Source organism: Pseudorca crassidens, chromosome 15 (genome assembly GCF_039906515.1).
Source record: "Pseudorca crassidens isolate mPseCra1 chromosome 15, mPseCra1.hap1, whole genome shotgun sequence".
In the NCBI taxonomy this organism is placed as follows: domain Eukaryota; kingdom Metazoa; phylum Chordata; class Mammalia; order Artiodactyla; family Delphinidae; genus Pseudorca; species Pseudorca crassidens.
In genome coordinates this window covers 44,480,066-44,503,808 of record NC_090310.1, presented here as the reverse complement: position 1 = coordinate 44,503,808, position 23,743 = coordinate 44,480,066, and the positions used below count along the sequence as shown (strand labels likewise).

Genomic DNA, 23,743 nt, shown 5'->3' with positions numbered 1-23,743 from the left:
GATAATGTCATTAAGTTAGGTGCTCCGTCCAGGCAGCAGGGGCTCCACTTGACTGGAAAGGTTTAAAACGAACTGATTTCCAGTGATCTCCTCACTGCCCACCCCTCCCCACCCAGGCTGGCAGCGCCACCCCAGCACACATTTGGAAAATGAAGGGCTCTTCTGGTCTGGTCTGAGCGCACAGGATAAGACCACAGGGATGTGTTGGGTGGTCAGGGTCCTGGTTGGTGAAACTTCTAGAAATCTAAGCTCTTATCAGAACGTTGGGTCCTGGGTTTCAGAAACCGTCAACACTGCAAGCCGCCATCAAAGACAGGCGACGGTGGGGTACAGGTTAGTGTCATTACAACCCTTCCAAGGGTCCCTGAAGGCAACGCTGACCTCTCCGGACAGGGTTCTGCGTGCTGTCTACCGGGGGAGGCGCCGGAGACACCAGGAAGCACCAGGGCTTTTCATGCCATTTTCACAACTTGCTCCTTTGCAGGTGGGACCCCCAACGTCCAGACACCCCAGAAGACCTTACACCGTGAGTGGTGCTCTGAGGTCCGTCCAGCGTACTCCTAACCAACTCACCGTATTCCTCCTCGTCTGTGAGGCTAAAACATCTCCTTTCTTTGGAAATGACTGTTTTGGTAAATTCTTTCGAGACCAAGGAATGTTGCAGTCGAGGCTGATAGTCCTGGGGGCCGGTGAACGATGCTGCTGCTTTCTGGATGAGACCAGGAGGCCACGTCTGCAGGCGCGGGTAGCTGCGAGGCCCGGGGACCCCCTGCTGGACCTCTGCCCTCACGGCCCGCACCCCCGGGGAGATTTCAGCTCCAGACCCGCCGCGGCTTAACTTCTCCACCTCACGGCTCAGCTGTGGGCCGATGCCAGGTCATGGTTTCAACCTGACCTGGGGCCACTGCCCAGAAATTCTGAGTCTGTTCTCCGATTTCCCCAAATGTCGATTTAAAGCCACCCCCCCCCCCATATCTTCCTGGGTTTCCAGTCTTCCTTGACTTCACAGACAGAGGCTCCCCAGGCTGGCCTTTAGGGACATATTTAATTCCCAGCATCACCCTGTGGATGACACGGGGCACGGGTCCGTGACGTCCCCGGTAAACCCTTCTCCCTTCACATCGGCAGCCACGCTAGTTACTCTTCTACCTTAATCTACCTACGCTTCTTGCTGCCCTCTTATCTCTGTAGTTATTCTCTGTCGCTCTTTATGGCTTTTCCCTTGAATTCTGTTTGTCTGGTGTTAATATCACTGCAACTGGTTGCTTCAGAACCACTTACCCTTCTGGCCAGGAGATTCCACAACTCAGGGGTTCTAGAAGCAATGGGAGAGAGGTGGCGCTCGCAGTGTGGGTGGCCCAAAGAGTATGAAGGGAACTGGTTCTGAAGGGTCAGCACAGGGGCTTCCAGGAACCGACATCTCAGGGGCGTGGGCGCCACTGCAGCTACAGAGTGGGTTCTGCCAACCTTGAAACCGAGGGGCTCAGGCTGCCCCAACCAAGCTGACCCGGCTGGTAAAGCAGCTTCCATCCACAGAAGCCCTGAGATCAACCCTGGCTGTTTCCGGCTTTCCTGGTCATTCCATTTTGGGGCTGTGACCAAGGATGCTGCTGTGAACAACTTCCGTGGCCACGTGGGTGCGTTTCTCTTGGGCAGATGTCTAGGTGCAAAATAGGGAGAAGGATGTTTACGTTTATAAGAAAGTATCACAGCATTGTCCACTCCCAACGGTGGGGGAGGGTCCCAGCCCGTGGGCCCAGTGATTCCAACATGAACCGGGTGCTGTGTGTGCCAGTGATTTTCATCTGTGCTCCCCTGAAGATGAACGATCAGAAGCCCATCTCCTGGGCTCCCTGGTCCTTCGTGCACCTTCCTTTGTGCCTGAACGACAAAGGTTTCTGTTTCATTATTGATTTGTTGTCATTCTTTATAGGGTCTCCATGTCACTGTTTTTATAGAGGGGTGCCCACCAGCAGGTGAATAAAATGGGGGGTGGAGACGTGGGGCGCTCAGGCAGCTGTCCCTGGAGCACTGGGCTGGGGATCAGCTTCAGATGAGGGCCAGGGCCACACAGGGGTGCGTCAGGCAGAACAAGGGCGGGTGAGGGGCTGGGTGCCTCCCCGCGGGCACAGCAAGCTTGGCCACGGCCGGTCATCCCCTTTCTGACGGATTCTACTGGTCTCTCTGCACGCACACCATTGTCCTCCTTTGCTTGGAGGTAGAACACCTAAAACCTCTGAAACCCCAGGCTCTGGATGCCAGCGCCCAGAGAAAAGCATTGTGCAGTTACAAGGCACGGACACCCTACCAGGTCCATGCACTTCCATGTGCCCTTTGTGCACTGACTACGACGTTTACGTGGATGGCTTCTGTTCCCTCTGCTATAAATCGATGGGCCTTGAGGGGGTGACCCCCATTGATGGCCCCCCACCAACACACAGGCCAGGAGGAAGAGCCACACGGGGCTCCGAGTGGAAGATGCTCCACTCCACCCAGACTCCAGGTTCATGGCCCGTGTTCGCTTCAGAAGAGCCCTGGCTGCCCCGGAAAGCTTCCCACATGCCCTGGCAGCCGGGGCTAATTCCTCTCTTCCTTCCTTCCAAGGGATTTTTATGTAGGAAGGGGGCTGAGCAGCTAAGGACGGCCTGGGAGCTGGAACAGGCAAGCTGTACCCACGACTCGCCCGTTTCAGCTGTTCTTACTCGGTTCCCTGGTTCCCAGCGGGGACCACTCCCCTCTCACTCGCGGGTGTAAGTACAAACCAACAAAAATGGTTTCACGTCCACATTGTACACCCACAACATGAATAAAAGATCTAAAGATATGCCACAGCCTAGAGCACCATTCTTCCATTTTTTATCACTACCTCTGCTTTCAGGCCCCGAGGTTCTCTGTGCCCAGTGACGTGAAAACACTTTATCCTTTGTGAGCCTTTATACTGTCTACAGGGGGTTCCTGCTTCCGGGGTGGGGCTGGAGTCCTGAGGGGCCCCTTCCTTAGGATTCCTTCACCTCGGCCTCAAACAGGCTCACAAAGGTCCCTTCCACTTTGAGAGCAAAGCATCTTGCTGTTGAGGATCTAAGGTTTTCCATTTCTAAGCCTGAAGATGAAAACCAGTGTCAGCTCCAGGCACTGGGACTGGGGAGATGTCATGCTTTTAGCTGTTGGAACATCCACCAAGAGAAAGGCTTCATAAGAGCAGGGAACACCATTTTGCTCAAAGGATGTCAGAAGGTGGAGACACCTGAGCGTCCTGGCCCCGCGCAGACCCTACCCCGATTACAGAAAGATGCTTACGAGGGGGTCCAGGCAACAAGAGCTGCTCAAGGTCTCCAGGTGATGCCAACACGCAGCCAAGGAGAGAACCGTCGATGGCACAGAGAGATGGCAATTCCGGGGGAGCCAATGCTCCTTGCTTTCAAGGAATTGGTCCATTTCATCTGGGTTATTGAGTTCACGGGCACAGAGCTCTTCACACTTGTTGAATTCTCTTATTCTTCTCTTAATATCCAGGGCATCAGTAGAGATGACCCTTTCTTTCCTGGTATAGGTAATCTCATTCTCTCTCTACTGGTTAGCCTGGCTAGAGGTTTATTAGTTTTATTGACTTTTCAAGTTTTGTTGGTTTTTCGTCTTTTCAAATCTTTTCAAATAGCTGGCTTTTGATTTTGTTGATTTTCTCTACTGTTTTCCTATTTTCAGCGTCAGTTGATTTCTTCTCTAATTTTAACTATTCCCTTCATTCTTTTTGCTTTAATTTATTCTTGTTTCTCTAGTTTCTTAAGGCGGCTGGTTAGGTTCCATCAAATGCATCTATCTTTTTCTAACAGATTTATTTGATGCTACAATTTTCCCTCTAAGCACCACTTTAACTACATCCCACAAATTTTGATGTTTTATTTTCATTTTTAGTTCAGAATATTTTTAAATTTCCTGTGAGACATTTTTGACCCATGGGTTATTGAGAAGTACATTTTTAAAGTGCCCCAAATTTGGGAAATCCCCAGCTATGTTTCTGTTACTGACTTCTATTTTAATTCTTGTGTGGTCTAGAATGTACTTTGTATTTTTTCTTTAAAATTTTTAAGGATTGTTTTTTTGGCCCAGAATACAGCCTATCCTGGTGAACGCCCCCTGGGCTCTTCAGAAGAAACGTGTATTCTGCAGTGTTGGCTGATTAACAGTGCTGTTCAGGTCATCTATATCTTTACTGATTTTCTGTCTGCTTGATCTATCAAGTACTGACAGAGGTGGCTGAAGTCTCCAACTGTAACTGTTATCTATTTCTTCTCTTAATTCTGTAGTCTTGCCTCATATCTCGACTCTGGGGTTAGTGCATTCACTTTACGCTTACGATTGTTATTTGTTCTTGGAGAATTAACCCCTTTATCATTATGCAACACACCTCTTTATCCCCGATAATATGCCTTGTTCTGAGGTCGGCTTTGCATGAAATTCACATAAGATACTCCCGTTTTATCTTGATTTGTGTTAGCATAGTATATCTTTTTCCATATCTTTACTTTTAATATTTACTTTCAATCTGTCTGGGCTTTATATACAGGTTTCTTTAAATGTAGACAGTATATAGTTTATAGGTAGACAACATATAGTGGGGTCTCATTGTTTTAAAAATCAATCTGACAATCTCTGTTTTAGCTGGTGTGTTCAGACCACTGACATATAAATGATTATTAATATAATCAGATTAATATTTACCATCTTTGTATATTGTTGCATTTGTTTCTATTTTCTTTTCAGCCTTCTCTGTTTTTTTTCTTTTTAAAATGTGGACCATTTTTAGGGTCTTTATTGAATTTGTTACAATATTTCTTCTGTTTTATGTTTTGGTTTTTTGGCCGCGAGGCATGTGGGATCTTAGATCCCTGACCAGGGATGGAACCCACACCCCCTGAATTGGAAGGCAAAGTCTCAACCACTGCACCACCAGGGAAGTCCCCGTCTTCTCTGGTTTTAATCGAGCATTTTATGTGATTCCATTTTATCTCCTCTATTGCCTTATCATTTATACTTCTATTTAAAATATATATCTCAGTTGCTAAGCCTACTTTCAAATAGCACCATATTGTCTCAAGTGTAGTGCCGGTACTTTATGATGGAATATTCCCAAATCCTCCCTCTCATCTCTTCAACACTGTTGTCACTTTTCACTTTTACTTATTCCCTAATCGCCCAGTGCACTGTTACTATTCGTGCTTTAAACAGACAGCGATCTTTTAGAGAATAAGAAAAATAAAAGATTACATCTCATTTTTATTTATTCATTTTTTGCTGCTCTTCTTTTTTATCAATGTAGGTCCAGTTTTCTGACCCATATCGTTCTCCTGCTGCCTGAAGAACTTTAATATTTTTCTAGACCTCAGGGGTGCTGGCAGTGAATTCCCCCAGTTGTTCGTTTGAGATTGTTTTTATTTATCCTTGACTCTTTCAGGATATTGTCCCTGGATATACACACAGGTTGGCAGGTTTTTGTTTATTTGTTTTATTCTTTCAACACTTTCAAGATTGAATTGAACTGCATTCTTAGTTGTGTGGTTTCTGATGAGAAGTTGGCCACAGTTTTTATCCTTGTTTCTCTGTAGGTAAGGTGTTTTATTCTCCTTGGGGAATCTTCAAAAGTTTCTTTTTGTTTCCTACAGTTTAAGTATAATACATCTAGGGTCTTTTTGTTTTTGTTGAATTCTGCTTGATGGTCTCTCTGCTTCTTGGAACATGTGTAATACTCTGCAGTATTATTTCTTAAAATATTTCTTCTTCTTTTGGTATTCCAATGACACGTGACACCATTTCCTATGGTCTTGCAGTCCACAGTTTTTGGATGTTGTGTTCTTTTTTTTTTTCTTCACTGTTTTCAATGTGCGTTTCAGTTTGGGTAATTTCTTTTGGGCCATCTTCAAGTTCACTGATGCTTTTCTCAGCTGTGTCAAGTCTACCAACAAAATAGTCTTCATTTCTGTTACTGTTTTTTACTTCTAGCATTTCTTTTACAGTTTTTATCTCTCTGCTGACATTACCCAGATGTTCATGCATGTGGTCTACCTTTTCCTTTAGAGCTTTTAACATATTGGACACGGTTGTTTTAAATCCTCTGTTTGATAATTCCAACATCTGAGTCATAATCAAGTTTGGTTCTAATGATTGCTTTGTCTCTTCAGACTTTTCTTGACTTCTAGCATGCCTTGCAATAAAGACATCTTTATAGAGCAGTAGATATTAAAGTAAATAGGCCTTTAGTGTGAGAATTTATGTTAAGCTGGCAAGAAGTGAAGCGTGTTTGATGTTTGTTGTAGCTTTAGGTACCTCTTCGAATGTCTTTATTTTTGTCTTTCCTCTTGGCTTTGGGTCTTTCCTGTGTACTGCCTCAAACAGAGTATACACCTCATGCCCCCCAGCTCACATCCATTGTTATCATACTGGAAGCTTATACTCACATGGTGGAAGGGTATGGGGGAGGGGAAGCTCTGTGACCCTCTAAGTCTTGTAACTGGAGTGCACAGTGGGCCAGGGGTGCACTCCACAAAGAGGGATGAACTCCACGGTCTTTCCATCTCTCCTCCAGGTAGGGTTGCTCCCCACCCCCCACCCCGCCCCCATCAAAAGCCTGCCAGAGACCACCCTGCAGCACTTTGCTTTTAGGATAACAAACGAGATGCATGTTGGAGATTAACAGATGCTTTAAGGCGGTCTCTTTTGTTGAGGTAGTTTCTGTTCCTCTCCTGTACACACACATACTGTAAGGCTGTAGATATTTGAAGAAATAGGTTAACTTAGCTTATTTTAAAAATCATTTAGAATATTTAATGCTGTCACTTAGCCTTACCATCACAATGCTGTTTGCTTTGCTAACTGAAGATTCACAAGACTCTCAGCCCTTCTGTCTTCACTAGGCAACATCTTCATCATCACTGTCATGTGTGCCAGTGTGCATTGGATAAGTATAATAGCTTTGGAGTAAAAATGCCCTTTGCTTCTTACTATAATCATGTCATGACCTCATAAACTATTAGAAGGCATTTTAGGTCTCAGAAATTTTGTTCATTTGATATTTTCTTTCTGAATATAGTATTTAGGAAAGAACGTTGTTCTCTCATTATTCATTTTCTGATGGACCTAATAATATAAACATGTTATGTGTATACTTTTCTTTCATCCCTGTAAATGCAGCTGTGGCAGATTATATTTTCCCTGAAACGGCTGCTGCAGTGTTTTCCATCCCTCATATTCTTCTAGATCCTTGACCTCTATGTTCCTTCCCATGAGTCTGGGTAGAACTTTACCAAGGCCTCGGCCAACAGGATCTGGTGGAGGTGATGCTGCATGGCTTCAGAGGTTGGGTCATAACAAGGTCTCATGATCTGCTCTGGTATTTTTGGGACACTTGCTTTGGGAGCCCAGCCACCATGCTGTGAGGAAGCGCAAATTAGCCCATGTGAAGGGACCACGTGGGAAGGCCAGGTACTGGGTGCCCCTGTGCTCACTCTGGGTAAAGTCCGAGCCAACAGCCGGCATCAATTACCAGACATGGGTGTGAAGACGCTGCAGATGTTCCAGGCTCGAGTGACCCCAGACATTGAGGAGCAGAGACAGGCCTTCCCCATGGCGCCTCCCGGATCCCAACCCAAGAAACCATGAGCACAATGAAAAGGTCATTTCATGCCACGAGGTTCAGGGCAGTTTTCTTTGCAGGAATAACTGGATCAGCACCCAAAATAAAACGCAGAGGTTTATCAGAAAGCCAGGAGCAGGTGTGGTGTGCAAAACACTCATTGCAGAAGCAGGAGGAAGTGCGGGGAGATTGCGAGAGTTTGCTCCCCAAGGCAGCAGGGTTCACCCCTTCCGTAAAAGTCTGAGGGCATTTCTCTGGGGAGGCTGGGGTTTGTAGCTCTTATTTCTTGGTATACTTTTAACGAGTCCACTTAGACACGGGGCCTGAGTTTCCTCATGTGCAGACCTTGACGGTGCTCCTTGGTCCCTGCAGGGTCTGAAGGCAGAAGGCTCGGGTTCACTCCTTCTCTACCTCAGTGTTGCTCAACTGGAAAATCTACCCTCTGTGAAGTTAGACAAGAAAGTGAGGCTGGGTCACATCGCGTGCGATTTGGGATAAGGTGTGTTCTAGTCACTGTCTAGGAGACAATCCTTCTATCCCTGGAGATTTGTAGTCTGATAAGCTAATGAAAGTATTGTAGTCAGTAAGGGCTATACTATTATACAGTGACACCACTATATCTATCTGACTTACAAACATTAAAAATAAGTATAAGGTATGGGTAAGGTCCTTAAATTGTGTGTGTGTGCATGTGTGTGCACGCACATGCATGGCCCGTTTATGCCGCGTAAAGACCAGCTCCCATGAGATCGTCTGTGGATGGGAACACACGGAGGGTAGACAGAGAAGGGGAGGGGAGAGCTGTCTTGGGCCCACACACCTTCTCTCTGGTCTTCCTTTTGTGTGTGTCTGTCCCTTTGGAAGCCTCAATATTCTTGCCACCTTCTTCTCCATTGTAAGAAACAAGCAAAATCTCTAGGAGAAAAGTGCCTTTCTGGCCGGGCAGTTAGAAACAACAGACTCATCTGAACTTTGCTCTTCCGTATTTCCCACCCCTTCCAGACAATTCCTTTTGGTGGGTCCCACCTTCGGGTCAGGTACAAGCAGGCCAACCTCTGTCTTATTTCTCTCATCACCTCCTAGAAGTGTAATATGTAGTTTTATTTGCCAAGTATACCTCAATACACCTGGAAAAAATGATAAACTCAAGACCACAGCCTCCCTCTAGACCCTCTGGCAGTTCTAAGTAACAGGGGGCTTCAGACAAGGGCCCTGGGCCGGGGTATGACCTGCACTCCCAGCTACATCCCAAGATCTCAGTCTCCTCCTCCAAGAATCTAGGACTTTGCAGAGGCCATAACTGGAGGAAAGAAGTGTGTCTGTTTCCTCCGCGTCCTTTGATAATTTTCTTTGCTGTTGTTTCTGGAAGATGGCCCAGTCACTTGGCTATAGGGGACTGAGAGCTGACATGCAAAGGGGGGAAAAAGAGCGAAGGAGGAGGGGAAGGACCATGAAGGAAAGAAGAGACTCTTTCACGAAGAAGAAAGGTCACTGCAGCTACTTTCAGCGTGTAAAATATTCCCTTAGCTTTATTGTGTGGAGGACATTAGCATATGCACAGCGGGAAGGAACATTTTAATACAGAGCATCTTTTTCCAGCTTCAAAGATGAGAGTAAAATATAAAGGTAATGAAACTGCTGTTGGGATGATGTCTTTTTCTCCTTGGGGCTTTGTGGGTTGGCAGAGAAACGGGCTAGTAGGAGCATAATTTGTGGGTCAGAAATGACCCCCGAAAGAGAAGGAGACAGGCTGAGCCCTTGGTGCGAGTGAGTCCAGCATTCTGACCTGCAGAGACACTGCAGGACCACCTTTCCAGCCCCACTCCAGGACCACCCCTCTGGCTCCCCCAGGATCAGCCCTTTGGTTCCCCTGAGTTAAACAGTTTTCCCCTGGCGCTGGTGGCCACGCTCACAAACAGGAGAAATGCTGAATTTCAGTGAGAAGTTGGTGAAAATCATGATGAACCCATTTCCCACCAAGCCCATGGATGTCCCGGACGGCCTGCCTGCCCTCGTGGGGTCTAGGCAATCCCCCCAGAGGAGGGGGGCAGGGAGGGCAAGACGATCCAGGTGTCCGAGCTCCCTGGGCTGAAAGGACGTCCAGGACTCTGGGGACAGGAGGAGACGGGGGTGAAGGTGGGTGGAAGTGGGTGCCTATCTCAGGAACGGCATGTGGGGGTGACTGTGTCCTGTATCGCCGCCCAGCCGCCCAGGAGGGGAGACCCTGGAGGGGAGGAGTCAGCTCTGCGTGTCCACGAGCAGGACGTGCGGGCTCATGGGGGTTCCTGGTGCTCTGTCCCCACGGAGGTGTCCTCCCAGCTCTGTCCCTTGGAGTTAGGGGGTTGAGGTGTGGCCGATTAAACAGATGTTAAAACATCATCGAGGAAGTTGCCTTACCTACTTAATATACTAACGTCGTTAAGAATTTGATAAATGTGTACAGCTCATTGGCTGATTTCGACTATACGCTTTCGTTTATTAAAGGAGGCCACTGAAAGAACTCCTTTGAAAATAAACCACTAACTTCTAGGGGACAGAAGTCCTTGGGAGCAATACTGCGGCAACATCTGAGGATCCGTGCTCTCAGGTATTGTTACCTTCTGTTCATTGCTTTCCCCGACATGCCCGTTGGGTTACATTAATCTCAGTGTAATAAAGAACTCTATCCTGAGCATTTAAATGGGTGAAGCAGGACTCCTCCTTGACAGCAGCTTGTCAGTTAGGACTTTAACCGTGGGTCTGTCTTATTTATTCCCTGACCACCTCCAAGAAGGACCGAGGAGGGCTGACTGTTTCCCAAAGGCCAGAAACCCCTCCTCATCCCATTTCCTCATTGCTTCCCGAGGTCTCAGTGGACTTTTTGCCCTGACCACCACAGAATCTCAGCCTAGGAACTTGGATGAGTCCCTCTCACAGTGCCTCTTTCCAGCCAAGAAGAGCGGGCGGTTTGGGGAAGAGCTGTCTTGGCCAGGCCTCTGGTTCCTGGACCTGCTCCCCCGTCTCTGTCTTTATGCCAACCAAGCAGACAGAGTGTGTTTACTAAACTCCTGTTCAGGCCACGCACCACGAACACCACATCCTGGAGATGCAGCCGGACTGCAGCGCCCCTGTGGCCAACACGCTCCATCCACAGACCACCGTGAGCTGAAACCCGTCAGCCAAGCTTTCTGACCGTGACAAACGATTATTATAATCCTCTGCTGGGAGCTGAGGGGGAAGAGCTCTGAGTTTAGATATATTTAGAAATATAGCTCAAGCTGATTCTGCTTTAAGCCTTTCCCCTGGCTTTTGAATTCTGTTAAGTTACTGGGAAATAAAGTTAATCATCTTGCAGGTTAGTGCAGGCTGCGTCAAGGACACTTTTACGTCCTGCTGCCCAGGCCGTTCTTCGGTTTTACAGCTCGCCGGGAGCCTGCGTCGGGCCCGGGGCGTCCCATCTCCTCTCGCACCTGTGGGGAGACCAGGGCAGCAGGTGGGCCCCGGCAGGGAGTCACAATCTTCCCGATCGGATGGCGGGGTGTTTGGGGGCACATCTGATTCTGTCCTGGTGCCAAAGGGCAAAGTCCTCTCTCCTGAGTAAAGACAGCACACCCACATCCCCAAGCCCTTAGCTGGAGTCAGATGGCTTCTGTCTGCTGGGGAAGGGCCGCCCTCTGGGGAAATGAACCCAGTTACTCAGGGCCTCCCTGGTCACAGGTGGTGACAAGGAGTACCAAAGACTTTTCAGAAAGAATTGGCCTTTCTCAGGACAGGCTCTTAGGCCAAGAATGGAGGTGCCCAGAACACCCTGAGCGTCTCCAGGTCCAGGCCCGGGAGCAGATTCCAGACACTCCTCCAGGAACCGTGCCTGAGAGCCGGCCCAGGACAGAAGCAGCCCTTTGACCACGGAGCTGAGCCGCCAGCTCCTGCTGCAGCTGCAGCCGCAGGACAGACACACTTCCGAGAGGCAAAGCTGCAGAGGGTGCTTCCCTGCACCCTGGGCTCCGGCCTCCGGGGATGCCACCGGACAGCTTCGGGAAGAGTGGCCACATGTACTGAGGTGACCTGCAACCCTCGGGGCTCCGGCCTCCTTCAGACTCCAGAGAGTCAGCCGAACTCTGTGCCCCACCCCCCATCCAACATTCACGCATAATAAATCAAACCTCACTGTGATCAGTCCTTGCAAGACACCCCGCCAATTACCTGAAAATCAGTCTGAGAGCCAGCGCGATCAGCTGTACCCTCTGTGGGCAGAGCGTGACTCAGGATCCCAGGTCTGACCAGCACTTGCCCCCTGTGCGATGGGACAGGCACAAACGCACTCCCAGCGCCCCTGATGGGCAAGGCCCAGGGATCCTTACGTGGACACAGATGGCTCTGGATGAAGATTTGTTCACTTACAAGCTCCATTCTGGTTTTCAAACCCTGCATGTCATTTCCAGAGGAAAGCAAGGCACTTGTTACACCTCTGAGGGCCAGGCAAAATGATGCAAAATCATCTCAGGAATGCAGAGAATCATCTTAGAATTGAGCTCTAGGGGCAGGGTCTCAAGATGGACTTACCACATGTCCACTGTGTTTAGATTCCCGGGAGGACCACAAAGCACTGCCAGTCTGTTCTTGGTACTTTCTGGGCCTGTGAACCATCCTGGACACCTTGGAAGCTCTTGTGGCTCTCGACGACCAAGAAGGGACCCCCAGAGACCCAGTCTGGTGGTGATGGGCAGTGCGGGCCTGGGATGGGGGCGGTGGTCTTGGAGGGAGGCAGGAGTGGCAGGAGGCTGGGGTGATGGCAGAATGGGGGTAATGGGGAAGCTCTGGGGTTCAGGCTGGCTTTGAAACCTCCACTCAGTTTGGATGAAGCAGGCAGTGCTGGGGTCTTGAGGGGTGATGCTGTCCACGTGGGACTGAGATGGGCCAAAGTGGACTCAAACTGTGGCACTTCCTGGAGAACCATGGATGGGCCGGGATGGGGGATGGGGGATGGGAAGGGTCCAGGGCCAAATTCACCACCTGCGTGTTGCTCTCTCCCGGCGCAGGGCCAGTTCTAAAGGATACTTTCCGCCTACACGTCTTGCTGTTTCCTGCATCCCCTAAGCAATCTGCGTCGTGTCATCTAAGAACTCGTTGCTTCATCATTTATCTTTGAATTACTTTGGAGGCAGCCGGCTCCACAGCTCTCCCCAACCAGCTCACGCTGAGTACGTGGGGCTCCTTCGACCCTGCCCTCGTGTGTGTGTGAACATCACCGCAACGCAAAGCTCAGACCAAAGTAAACACGCGCTGCAGTTGTGTTTCAAGGACTCCTTCCTAGTTATATGTATCAATCATTTAAATAAAACCAAAGGTTAGAAATGAAGAATCCCCCGTCTAAAAGGAGAGAAGGGAAAATAAGAATGAGAAGCTTTACACACAGGTAAGAGGCTGCAGGTCTCAGTACATGCTGTGCTCAAGGTAATTTTCCAGCTCGAAATTCAGTATCTTCTAGGCTCTATGTCTGGGATTCATGCAACCCTCAAGTGCCAGAAAATGCCAAAGCTCATCAAGGAAGCAAGAAAAGAGGGGCCCTCCTGAGAGCAGCCCACCCAGAGTCTTGAGCCAGCATCCCGTCCTCTCGCTGCACCAGTTTTTACAGCCAAGGTGCAGGTGTAATGTCATCAGTACTTTTGACTTCCATGTACAGCTAGCTGGCCCCATGGGTGAGGTAGTCCAGTGAGGGGTCTCTCAGTGAGAAAGACTTAAATTTCATTATTGTCAACATCAAAACATCAGAGATGTACCCCAAATGACCCTCATTCCCACGAGAATCTATGATGTGCTCATCAACCAGTGACTCATCACAACTGTTCCCGAATTTCTATGTTCTGTTGGCATCACTATACTTGTGAGTCCAGACACAGGAGGTACTGTCCTGCCTGTGAGGTGAGGCTTCGTGCTGCAGACAGTGAGATGGATCAGTGGCCTGGCCTTCCCCGTGGCCACATCCAGGGACGCCTGTGGTGAGACTGGCGTCTGTCATGGACCAGGGCATGTTCAGCTAAGTGTGTCTAGGCTCTGGGCAGGCTGGACTCAGCCTTCAGAGGCACAGCCACTGCACAGAAGCAGGAGCTCCTGGGACTGCACCTTTTGTTCGGTCCTCGGGATGTCATAGGACCTGTGCAGAGCCTCAATCTCAGAAGAGATGGGAAAGAAAAGACCAACCATGCTTTTAGGGGCTACGTCCTTACAGCTTTAGATACATCACCTAAAAGCAAAAAGATCACGCATTTGCAAACGTAACTTGAGGTGAGCATGAGGCCAGAGGGAAGAATGTAACACACGCTGGGATTTTAACTCTGGACTCCCAGGCGCTGTGTGGGCTCTGCCCTTGGACAATCAACGCACGGGTTTCTCTGCTCCAGACAAATAATCACAAAATCGAGATAGTAATTACTGAGACGATGCATAAACGATAACTGCAAAAAATCCATCTAATACTCTCCAGGGAACAGAACAGATATGATGCATTTGTTCATCTATCCACCAACACAAGCTGAGATCAGTGACTCAACTCCAGCATGCGTTCTGGAGGAAGAAAAATAGATCAGAAATCTGATTTGTCCTGGCTGCACCAGATCATTAATATTTATACAGAATTGTTTAGATCCAGAAGTTGCAAAACAGCTCTCAGAAGCTACAATCAGCATATCAAATACACATATGGAGAGGGAGATAGAGATGGGGCAGGAGAGATCCAGGGAGGAGGAAGGAGGGGAGGGAGGGAGAGAGAAGGGGGAGGGGAGGGGGAATGTGATCACTCCAGACCATTAAGCTGTGTTGCATGTTTTCCTGATACAGGTTAAAATATATCCATCTGATATATCAGGCCATCCTTCTAGTCACGTTTATACTCCATTTCTGCAAAGTCAGTGCCCTTCCCGCGCCTGGTGGGGCTCCTGCAGCCTAGCCGCTCCCTCACCATAACCCTGGGGGGAGAGGTGGGCCTGGTCCAAATCCTTCCCACCCCCTCGCCCCCTTGGTAGCATCTTTCTTCCCGGGTGGTCCCATCACTCCTGCTTCTCCACACCTCCTGGGGCTGGAACAGGCTTTGCCAGGTCCTCCTCTGTGACTCCAGCAGAGTTCATGGCTTTAGTACTTAGTTACCCTGCTAAACCAGATGATAACTCCACCTGTTAGAGGACCCGTGACTCTCACGTATGAAGTTGGGTCTTGTGCTAATTCTGAATCTGCTACCGCTTACAGACGCAGTCACCAGGCGGTACTCAACTTACTACAAATCAGGGGGCATCGGAGAATAATGAACTTGAGGATAAAAGAGGTGCATGGTGACATATATAAAACATTTCCTCCAGACCTACGGATGATTATAAACCACACCACTGAGTGTGTGGAGGACACGGGGTCCAGTTTTATGTAATGCACCTGTTCTAAGCACACAACTTTGAAAAAAAAATGAGCATTTCCAAAACCTGTCTTTGTTTGTGACAAGGTTTAGCTAAGAGAACGTGGAAATGCCGGTCTCTCTGGTGAGATGAATGGTTAGAGATGGACAGGTGACAGCTCCTAAAAGCATCTGAGGCATCTGCCGCTCAAGGCTTTGTTGTAACTAAGCTCCTGGCGGATGGGAGGGTGGAGGGAGGTGAAGAGGCCCGTCTCGCTGCATCTGTCTCATGCGACCCCAAGGCTGCGCAGCAGAAATCCGCAGAGGCCCCGCAGTGCCTGGCACACGTGTCTGCTTGCTTTCTTGTGAAAGGATATTCTGCTCTGAGTTGACTCTATTCCAGAACGTGCTGCTTCCGTGCCGTGGCCTCTGACCACCCTTTATGCTGTTGTATTGCCCACCCTTATTCTCTGGCTTAAAACGCTCAGTTAATAGACAGACTCCAGTTTGCTCCAGTTTGTTCAAGACTCTCCAGCCCTGCCCTGTCTTCCCTGGCCCCCCAGGTCACCTCTGTCTCTGTTGCTTCCTCCTGGGGGGAGCCCTCAGCCTACGACTGGTGGCAGCCCCTCCTTGGTGGGCAGCTCAGAGGAGGGAGCTCGGCACTGTCTCCAGGGCGCCCAGAGGAGGAGGGGTTCGTGCTGGCTGCTCACCGACCTGCGTGTGGCGCGTGCCCAGAGCATTTAGCAGCTTGACTCGATATTGAGCCGTGGTGACTCCTCCCAGCTGGGTCTGGACACCCTCAAGAGATGCCACGTTTATCAGCCACATGGTTCATCTTTACGAAATGACTGAACAGAACACGGGTGTGCAGGTCTCTGCATCAGACACACGTGTAGCCGGGACTCGGCAAGCCCCCCGGGGCTTTCCATCCTTTATTCACACGGCGATTCCACTTCTGAGTCTGAATAAGGCTCCCATGGGCTTTGTTCTCTTCGTCCCATTGCACTCGGCCACTCACGCAAAGAGCCAGGGCGGGTTCCTGTCAGCGCTGGAAGGAACGGGCATTCAGGTGACAGAAAATCTAAGTTCCTCAACCCAGCCTTCAATTTTCTAATTAAGAAACATTCCTGTTGTAAGAGGAACACGGTCTCTGTAGAAGAACTATAGATTTCTGCTTCTAATGACACCACTAGTGATCCTTCTGCAGAAGACAGCTAGAGATTCTTTAGGAAATATTAAAGAATACTTTGAAACTCTGGTGTTATTCATAAAATTCATAATCTGACGCTTAATTCCCTTTTCTCATTTAATTATAGTTATAATAATGCAGTTAAGAAAGGAAAGAAACATTTTAGGGAGTGAAATCAAGACATAATAGATGCTCAAATGTAGAAGATGCCTGAGGCCGACGCAGTGCACGGAGCCCTCAGGCCTCCCGCCAGCGGGAGCTCCGGACCCAGGGCCTCGGGGCAGCGGAGGTGGGCTGGGGAGTCGGGGAGGGTCTTCCAGCTCCAGTCTCAAGTTCACACCTGCCTGCTGGTGAAGGTGCCCAGGTAAGCGCCCAATCCCGCCTAGAAGGCTTCTCTTCCTCACTGTAACACGCTCCAAGCAGGTGGGGACAAGATTTAGAAGCGAGAGCTGTGCTTTTCTATTTTTGTTTGCAGATAAAAGTCAAAGTTATGTTGCAGGAAATTTGATTTTAAGTGTTAGAAGCATTGATATTTGCATCATGTATCCATACTTGCTACCTCTCTGATTTCTGTATTATTTAATCCCTTGAAACTTCAGTCTTTTCATCCATAAAAATGGGGATAATAAATTCCCACCTTTCAGACTCATTGCCAAGATTAAATAAGATAAAGTGGGCACATCAACTAGCTCACAGCCATCGCGCAGCAAATTTGGGGTCCTTTCTGTCTTCCACATCATTCAGAGCATCGTTTTCTGGGTGGACCCACCCAAACTACACACAACACCTTCCTCTGTAAAAAGTGTATAAAACTTGCCTGCACTGGGAGCTGGATCAAATGATTAGCACTGGAGTAAAGTGAAGCTGTGGACAAACGCTGCCCTCAGGCCTCCACACTAAGGCCGGGGGCGAGGCCCACCGCCAGCAGGTCTGGCCTTAGGACGCCATCGCCTTCACTGACCCCTGATCCCATGGCCACAAAGTGACGTGATGGCAGTGCCCTGTCACGGACTTCCCATGAGATCACGCGTGTGCAACTGCTCAGACTACGGCAGCATCAGGAGCAGGGGGAGGGCTTGTTCAAAAGCCGTTTCCACGCCCCCTCCCCCAGTGGCTCTGATGCAGCGGGTCGGTGGGCCAGACGACACGCCTTTCTAAGTGAGCTGGGGGTGTCGACACTGCTGGCCAGGACCACCCAAGAAGGCAGGTGTGCGGTGTTCAACGCAGGCCGGGGCCCAGAGGTGCAGGTGGTACCCACCTCCCTGACACTTTTACCACCACTGTTACTGCTACTTGAGGCCTTTTTCGAATCATAAAATCTGTTGGAGAAAAGATCCCACGTCTCCTTCCAGGTGTCCCTTGACCTGGGGACCCACGTGTGTGCCGACAGTTCCGATTTCCTGCATCTACAGTCAGGCTGAAGAGGCACGAACAGAAGACCTGGTGGGCTCAAGGCTGGGCTGAAGCACCATGTGCCAGGGGCTGCCAGCTCCTGGGCCTGCAGTGCAGTCCAGAGCCACGCTGACCCTGAAGGGACCCGCGCGCCAGGGTCTCAGCCGCGAGTTCCCGTGGAGATGTGTCCACCGAGGGGTCCACGCTCACAGCACAAAAAAAAGAGGGGCTGAGGGCCGGGGACCCCAGAGCCCCTTCTCTTATTCCAACAGCAAAGGCAACCCCGCAGGCCTCAAAATGCTGGCTCTTCACCCCTGAGAATGTGACCAGCGGCCTCCACGGAGACTGTTTCACTTGCCGTTAACAGATGATCAGAATCCTTTCCCATCAAAGGTATTAAACATCCTGACTCATCAGGCCCGAGTCTAGAAGGTTCTTAAGGTGTGAAGGGTAACGTTACTTTCTGAGAAGAAGGATCTCATGCCAGTCTCCTCTACTGTGGCTGGAGTTTTATTATATTTACCATCTTTTAGACAAGGATGCTGTGCACGGCTTGCCCTGCCCCAGAGACAGGCCTCCCCCAGGGTACGTGGAGAAGCCAAGACCAGGGATGACTTCTGCATCCCGGCACGTAGACAACATTTCCTGGGCAGCCCCCACCCCCAGCCCCCGCTTATCCAGGGCTCACCTGGACTCTGCCGGCAGGTGACAAGTGACACCAATGTCCACTTGCATCTCTCTGAACAGGGAGCATCTGCCCTGTGGAACCCATGGTAAAAATATGAGTCCCGTTCTACAACTTGGCAATCAGAACACAGCTCTGGCTTGGAGGGCACGCCCTGGGGGTGATGGGGTTTGTCAGTAGGCCAGGCTGGGAGGCTGGGAGTGGGCCGCCCCCTTCACCCCTCCACGTGTCAAGACTGGGATGCAGGGGGTGGCTGACGTTACACTTGGGCCCTGGTTCTCTGGGCTCTGTCCTCCTGAGCTTCCTTCTCCTGGAAAAACCCTCTTGCCTGTTTGCAGCGCGTTAACCCAGGCTCAGGGCGCAGCTAACACGGGGCGCTGGGCTCTGGGCCTGGGGTCTTCTGGGGACACCATCTACACATCGAGGGCATCTGTCTGTGTCCCGCTGTGCGTCCCAATCCTTGGTGCACGCAGTGACCGCGGCCACTGCTTGGGTCTGGGAGATCCCGGCCTCGCTCCACCCACAGCTGCTCAGGCCCCTGACAGCCTGGAGTCTTGCCCTGCAGCCTCGGCTTGTGCCCCCAGAGCAGAGGCCTCTGGCATGTGTGGGACAAAGTCACAAAAGAGAAGCTCAGACACATCCTCCAGGTCAAAGCTGGACGTGAAACAGCCACCTGACCCAACCCCAGCGGTGCAGGACGGTCCCCATCACCCCTCCCCATACCCGTCCATCCTCCAGAGACAGGACCTCAAGCAGCGGCCCCGCCACGTCCCCCTGGAAGGGCCTCTGGGGCCTCTCAGTGTCCCTGTGAAGAGGTGTCTGCCCTCAGGGGGCCATCAGTGGGTCCTCTTCTCCCCCTGCTCCTCGTGGGGTCAGGAAAAGGGGGTCAGGGGACACGGGAACACACATAAAGGGACTCTCCACTCACCCAAAAAACCGAATCAGTACAGACAATGGCAAGAAGCAGTGAGAGGCCAGGGGTCTGTTCTCAAGCCCAGAGGAATCAGTGCTTCAAGCGTGAGACCTGGCCGGTAGGCCCCAGAGCCCTGGATGCTGGAGAGGGAGCCCGGTGCCCTGAGGATGCGGTGGGCTCCGGGGCCAGCGGAAGGGGCTGCCTTTATCTCCCGTCTGGTGGGGATGACAGGTGATGCTGAAACTCATGCTTTAATTGGCACGTACACATCTTCCTTTGATTAATAAAAACGGGAATGTAGATCATTTCTGAATGAAGGCTCCCCATCTGCTAGAGGAAATCTTTCAAAACCTGGGCTCCGTGAAGGCACATGGAGGACGTTTGCTGTGAGAAAGGGCTGGGAATCGACACCCTTAAAGCACGGAGGGCACGGTTACCCACCAGACAGGCCGTTTCCTCCAGAACCTTAGTTTGGGATAAGCACACAGGCGCCGCAAGACTGGACTCTATTTTACGTGTGAGCCTTTCACAAAGAAAACCAAACCCACTTTGCCTCCGTTCCCAGTGTGTACCAAGTCTGCGCCCAACATGGGGTCAGTCCCGCTGGCGTGGAGGCCGGGCTCCCAACCCGCTGCTTTCCCAGTGGCCACTGTCAGAGGATGTGTCCCGGGCCTGATGGGGTGAGGCTGGGCACCCCCTGCCCGGTCCCCCCAGATGGCTCTCCGCCCCCGAGCAGGCTCTCCTCGATGGCCTGGGTGCACCAGCCGCGTGCGCGTGACCCACGGGGAGGCCTTACCTCGTGGGACAGGTAGAAGGCGGCGATGCCCAGGGGCCAGAAGCAGCAGAGCATGGAGAAGACGCTAAGGCCCAGGTGGTCCCGCGGGGGCATCACGAGGAAGTTGTCCTCGCTCTCTGTGTCACTGGAGTAGTCACTCTGCCGGGAGAGATGGGGATGGAAAGCGAGGTTACCAGGGGTCTCTCCATCATCCCCCGAAGCGGGGCTCAGGCCTGGCAAGCCCTCCTGGCAAGTGTGTGTCCCCCACAGGAAGAGAAAAACCCCAAGGGTGGGCTCTGGGTTGCTCCATGGGAGATTAAACCTCACAGACCTGCGGATCTCTGGGATGGGGTGCGGACAGCTGGGTGAAGGTTTGACCATCGGAGGACGGGGCTGGGTGGGAAGCGCACAGGCAGAGTTGGAGTCCGCTCTTTGTTCCAAGACTTCAAGCTGGTTTTAGGGTGAGGCAGGGCAGGTGTCGGGGCCAGGACCTGCCCTGAACCCCCTTCTTGCCTTAGACTCTGATCTGAGTAAGGACGTCACTGGGCCTGGTCTCAAGCCCGGGTGTCCCTCCTGTTTTGGTTAATCAAACACGTGTAAAACTGCCAATCAGAGCCTCTACTCAGCCTGTGCTAGAAGCTTCCTGCTGGACTGTTTGTGTCTCATCTGAGAGAAAACAGGTGAATTTGGAGGGGCTCACCCCAATCTCAAACAGGGACTTTCTCTAGGGGCCCAGGATGGAAGTGGGTGATGCACTGTCCACACGGTACCCACCTGTCCCCCGCATGTGCGCGCACACACACACACACACACACACACACACAGACACACACACACGGACACAGAGACACACACACAGACACACACACAGGTACACACACATGGACAGACACACACAGATACACACACAGACACACGTGCACACACAGATATACAAACACACACAGATACACACATGGACACAAACACACAGAGACACACACAGATACACAGACACACACATGGACACACAAACACACACAGACACACCCACAGACACACACAGACACACAGACACACAGATACACACGCATGGACACACACACACGCACACACAAATACACACACACAGACTCACACACACGGACACAGAGACACACACACAGACACACACAGATACACACACAGACACACGTACACAGATACACACACATGGACAGACACACACACAGATACACACACAGACACACAGACACACACACACGGACACAGAGACACACACACAGATACACACACATGGACAGACACACACACAGATACACACACAGACACACGTACACACACGGGCACACAAACACACACAGATACACACACGGACACAAACACACAGAGACACACACACAGATACACAGACACACACACAGACACACGTACACACACAGATACACAAACACACACAGATACACACACGGACACAAACACACAGAGACACACACACAGACACACACACATGGACACACAAACACACACAGACACACCCACAGACACACACAGACACACAGACACACACACAGACACACACGCATGGACACACACACGCACACACAAATACACACACAGACACAGACACACACACATACGCACACACAGACACACAAACACACACAGACACACACACACAGAGACACACACATGCATGCACCCCATGGGTCCCAATCCCAGGCATCCCTTCCCAGTGAGGACCAGCTCCTTCCTGCAGGGCAGGCTCTTGCCCTGGTTGGTCACCGTCCCTGGGGTCATCTTTCCAGGACCCTGCAGCCTCCCCTCCGCTGGGCCAGGTCTGCGGAATTCCTGTCTTTCCTCTGCAGCGTCACCTCTCAAACAATAAAGGGAAAGGGAAAGGCCCATCCTCACTGCTGCAGAGAGGGAACGAGCAGCCTTCAGGGAGGCATCTCGCTCGGTGGGATCTGGGGACTGAGCGCTGAGGGGCAGACGCACATCTGCCGGCCCGCAGGGAGGCCAGAACCTTCCATCCAGGTGAAGGACGCCAGGCAGGGTCCCCAGGACGAGCTGCCCAGGAGGCCCACGGTGTCCACTCTGGGAGCACAGCACTCGGAGCCTCAGGCTGGGCTGCAACAGCCGACCTGCCCTGATGGCCCTCTGCACGGGGCCTGGGGAGGGACCCTGAAGCGACACTTGCAGGGCGGGATCCGAGGCCCCCGAGAGACACGGAGGACGGGGCTGAAGGACAGACGCCCGGCGGATGCACGTCTTTCGACGGGTCTGGATGCACCCAAGCCGCAGCTCTGTCTGTGGGCACCTGTTCAGGCTTTTGGCTGCGGTGGAGTGTTTCGGTTTTGTTTTCGTTTACTGAGGGTTTAAGTACCTGGGCTGGCTGGAATCTTACTCCAAATCTGGAAGTAGCTGCTGTGGCTATTTCTCTTGTCATTTCTACTTTACAAAGGACACTGCTGGGATCTGGGCAGTTACAGGGTCCCCAAACTACAGAACCGTCTGGCCAGTGGCCGCTTACTGCAGACTTCTGTGCTGTCAGCTGTCGGGACACCAGCGTCTGGCCACCAATCAACCCCACTGCCCTTAGTTGCTTCTTGCCTAAAGCTGGGGTGTCCTCTCTGTACCCCTTGGCCCTGGGATTTTGATAACCACTTCTCGACTGGTCTGTTGGTGGCCAGTGGCCAGGGTGGTCAGTGGAAAGTTCCGCAATCAGTGAGCAGTGGCCACAAACCACACAGGGCTGCCTGGGCGTCGACCCCCATCTTCGGAAACAACTTCAAATGACACCACCATGCCTGTGAAGCAAAGGTTCCCCCCACAAAGTCTTCACAGACTTTTCCTTAGAGCATAAGGGAAACACACCTGTAAATTACAAAGTTGTGGCTACACGGCACCAAAATAACTAGTCCATTTTCATTAAAATAGGTTTTTAAAAACTCAGACAAATGACAGGGCAGACAAAAACAGCCCAGCCCTCCGTACCATCTCCCTCCCATCCACGGCAGTGCTGTGGGTACAAGTGGCCATGGGCATCGCACCAACAGATAGAGGAGAGGAGAGGAGGACCCTGGGGGCGGGTGGCGACGGAGACACCATCAAACCGAGTAGAGAAAACACACCACGCACAGCAGCTGTTTCTGAAAATCCTCTTCGTGGGGCATTAGCTTAGAATATCTGCAAGGCAGGGTGGACGCTTCCAGAGACGTTCACAGCTCACGTGGTTGAAGGAACAGATACTATGAGGGGGCAGAGCAGTACAGGGGCTGCCGTCCTCCTCCCCCAGCCCACCACTGCCCACACAGTCCGCCCTCGTCCATGACCTCCACGCAGGGAGCTGGCTCTCTGTCCCCTGGGGTTTCTTCCTCAGGAAGATTGACTAGGATAATCATAGCACCAGGCGGGACGCACATCGGCCCTGTGAGCACAGCCCCGAGGGTGAAGGGGTGCAGGGGCTCGGCCTCGTCCCTCGTCTCTCTCAAGGTCTCACTGTCCCCTCACCACTGCCCAGCCTGGAGCCCCACTCCCTCCTCATCCCCTGGCCTTCTCTGCTGCCTAATTCTGGGGAGCGTCTCTGCGTGGCCTGGGCGGGGGCGGCGGGTGGAGACCAGGATGGACTCGGGATCGGGATGCCCTGTGGAGCCTGCACGGTGTGTTCCCGACAACACCACTTCAAAAACGGAAAATCACAGAGGACTCTACGTGGTCGTGGAAAATGAGGATGTAGATGTTTATTCATTGCCCTGGAAAGGTGCTTGTAATAACCGAGGGAAAAACCAGGGTAGAAAGTGGAAGAAGTCACATTTCCTCC

The 23,743-nt window shown here is 51.3% G+C and overlaps 1 protein-coding gene across 6 annotated transcripts in view; it reads right to left on the bottom strand.

The window, feature by feature from the left end:
- The window catches only part of SYNDIG1 (synapse differentiation inducing 1), a 118,134-nt gene that overhangs the window by 13,963 nt on the left and 80,428 nt on the right, over positions 1-23,743 (bottom strand). For all 6 annotated transcript variants that reach the window (XM_067707401.1, XM_067707404.1, XM_067707400.1 and 3 more), the window contains one exon: positions 19,963-20,100. In XM_067707401.1, coding sequence (XP_067563502.1) covers positions 19,963-20,100 — 138 coding nt within the window. The remainder of the gene's footprint in view (positions 1-19,962; positions 20,101-23,743) is intronic.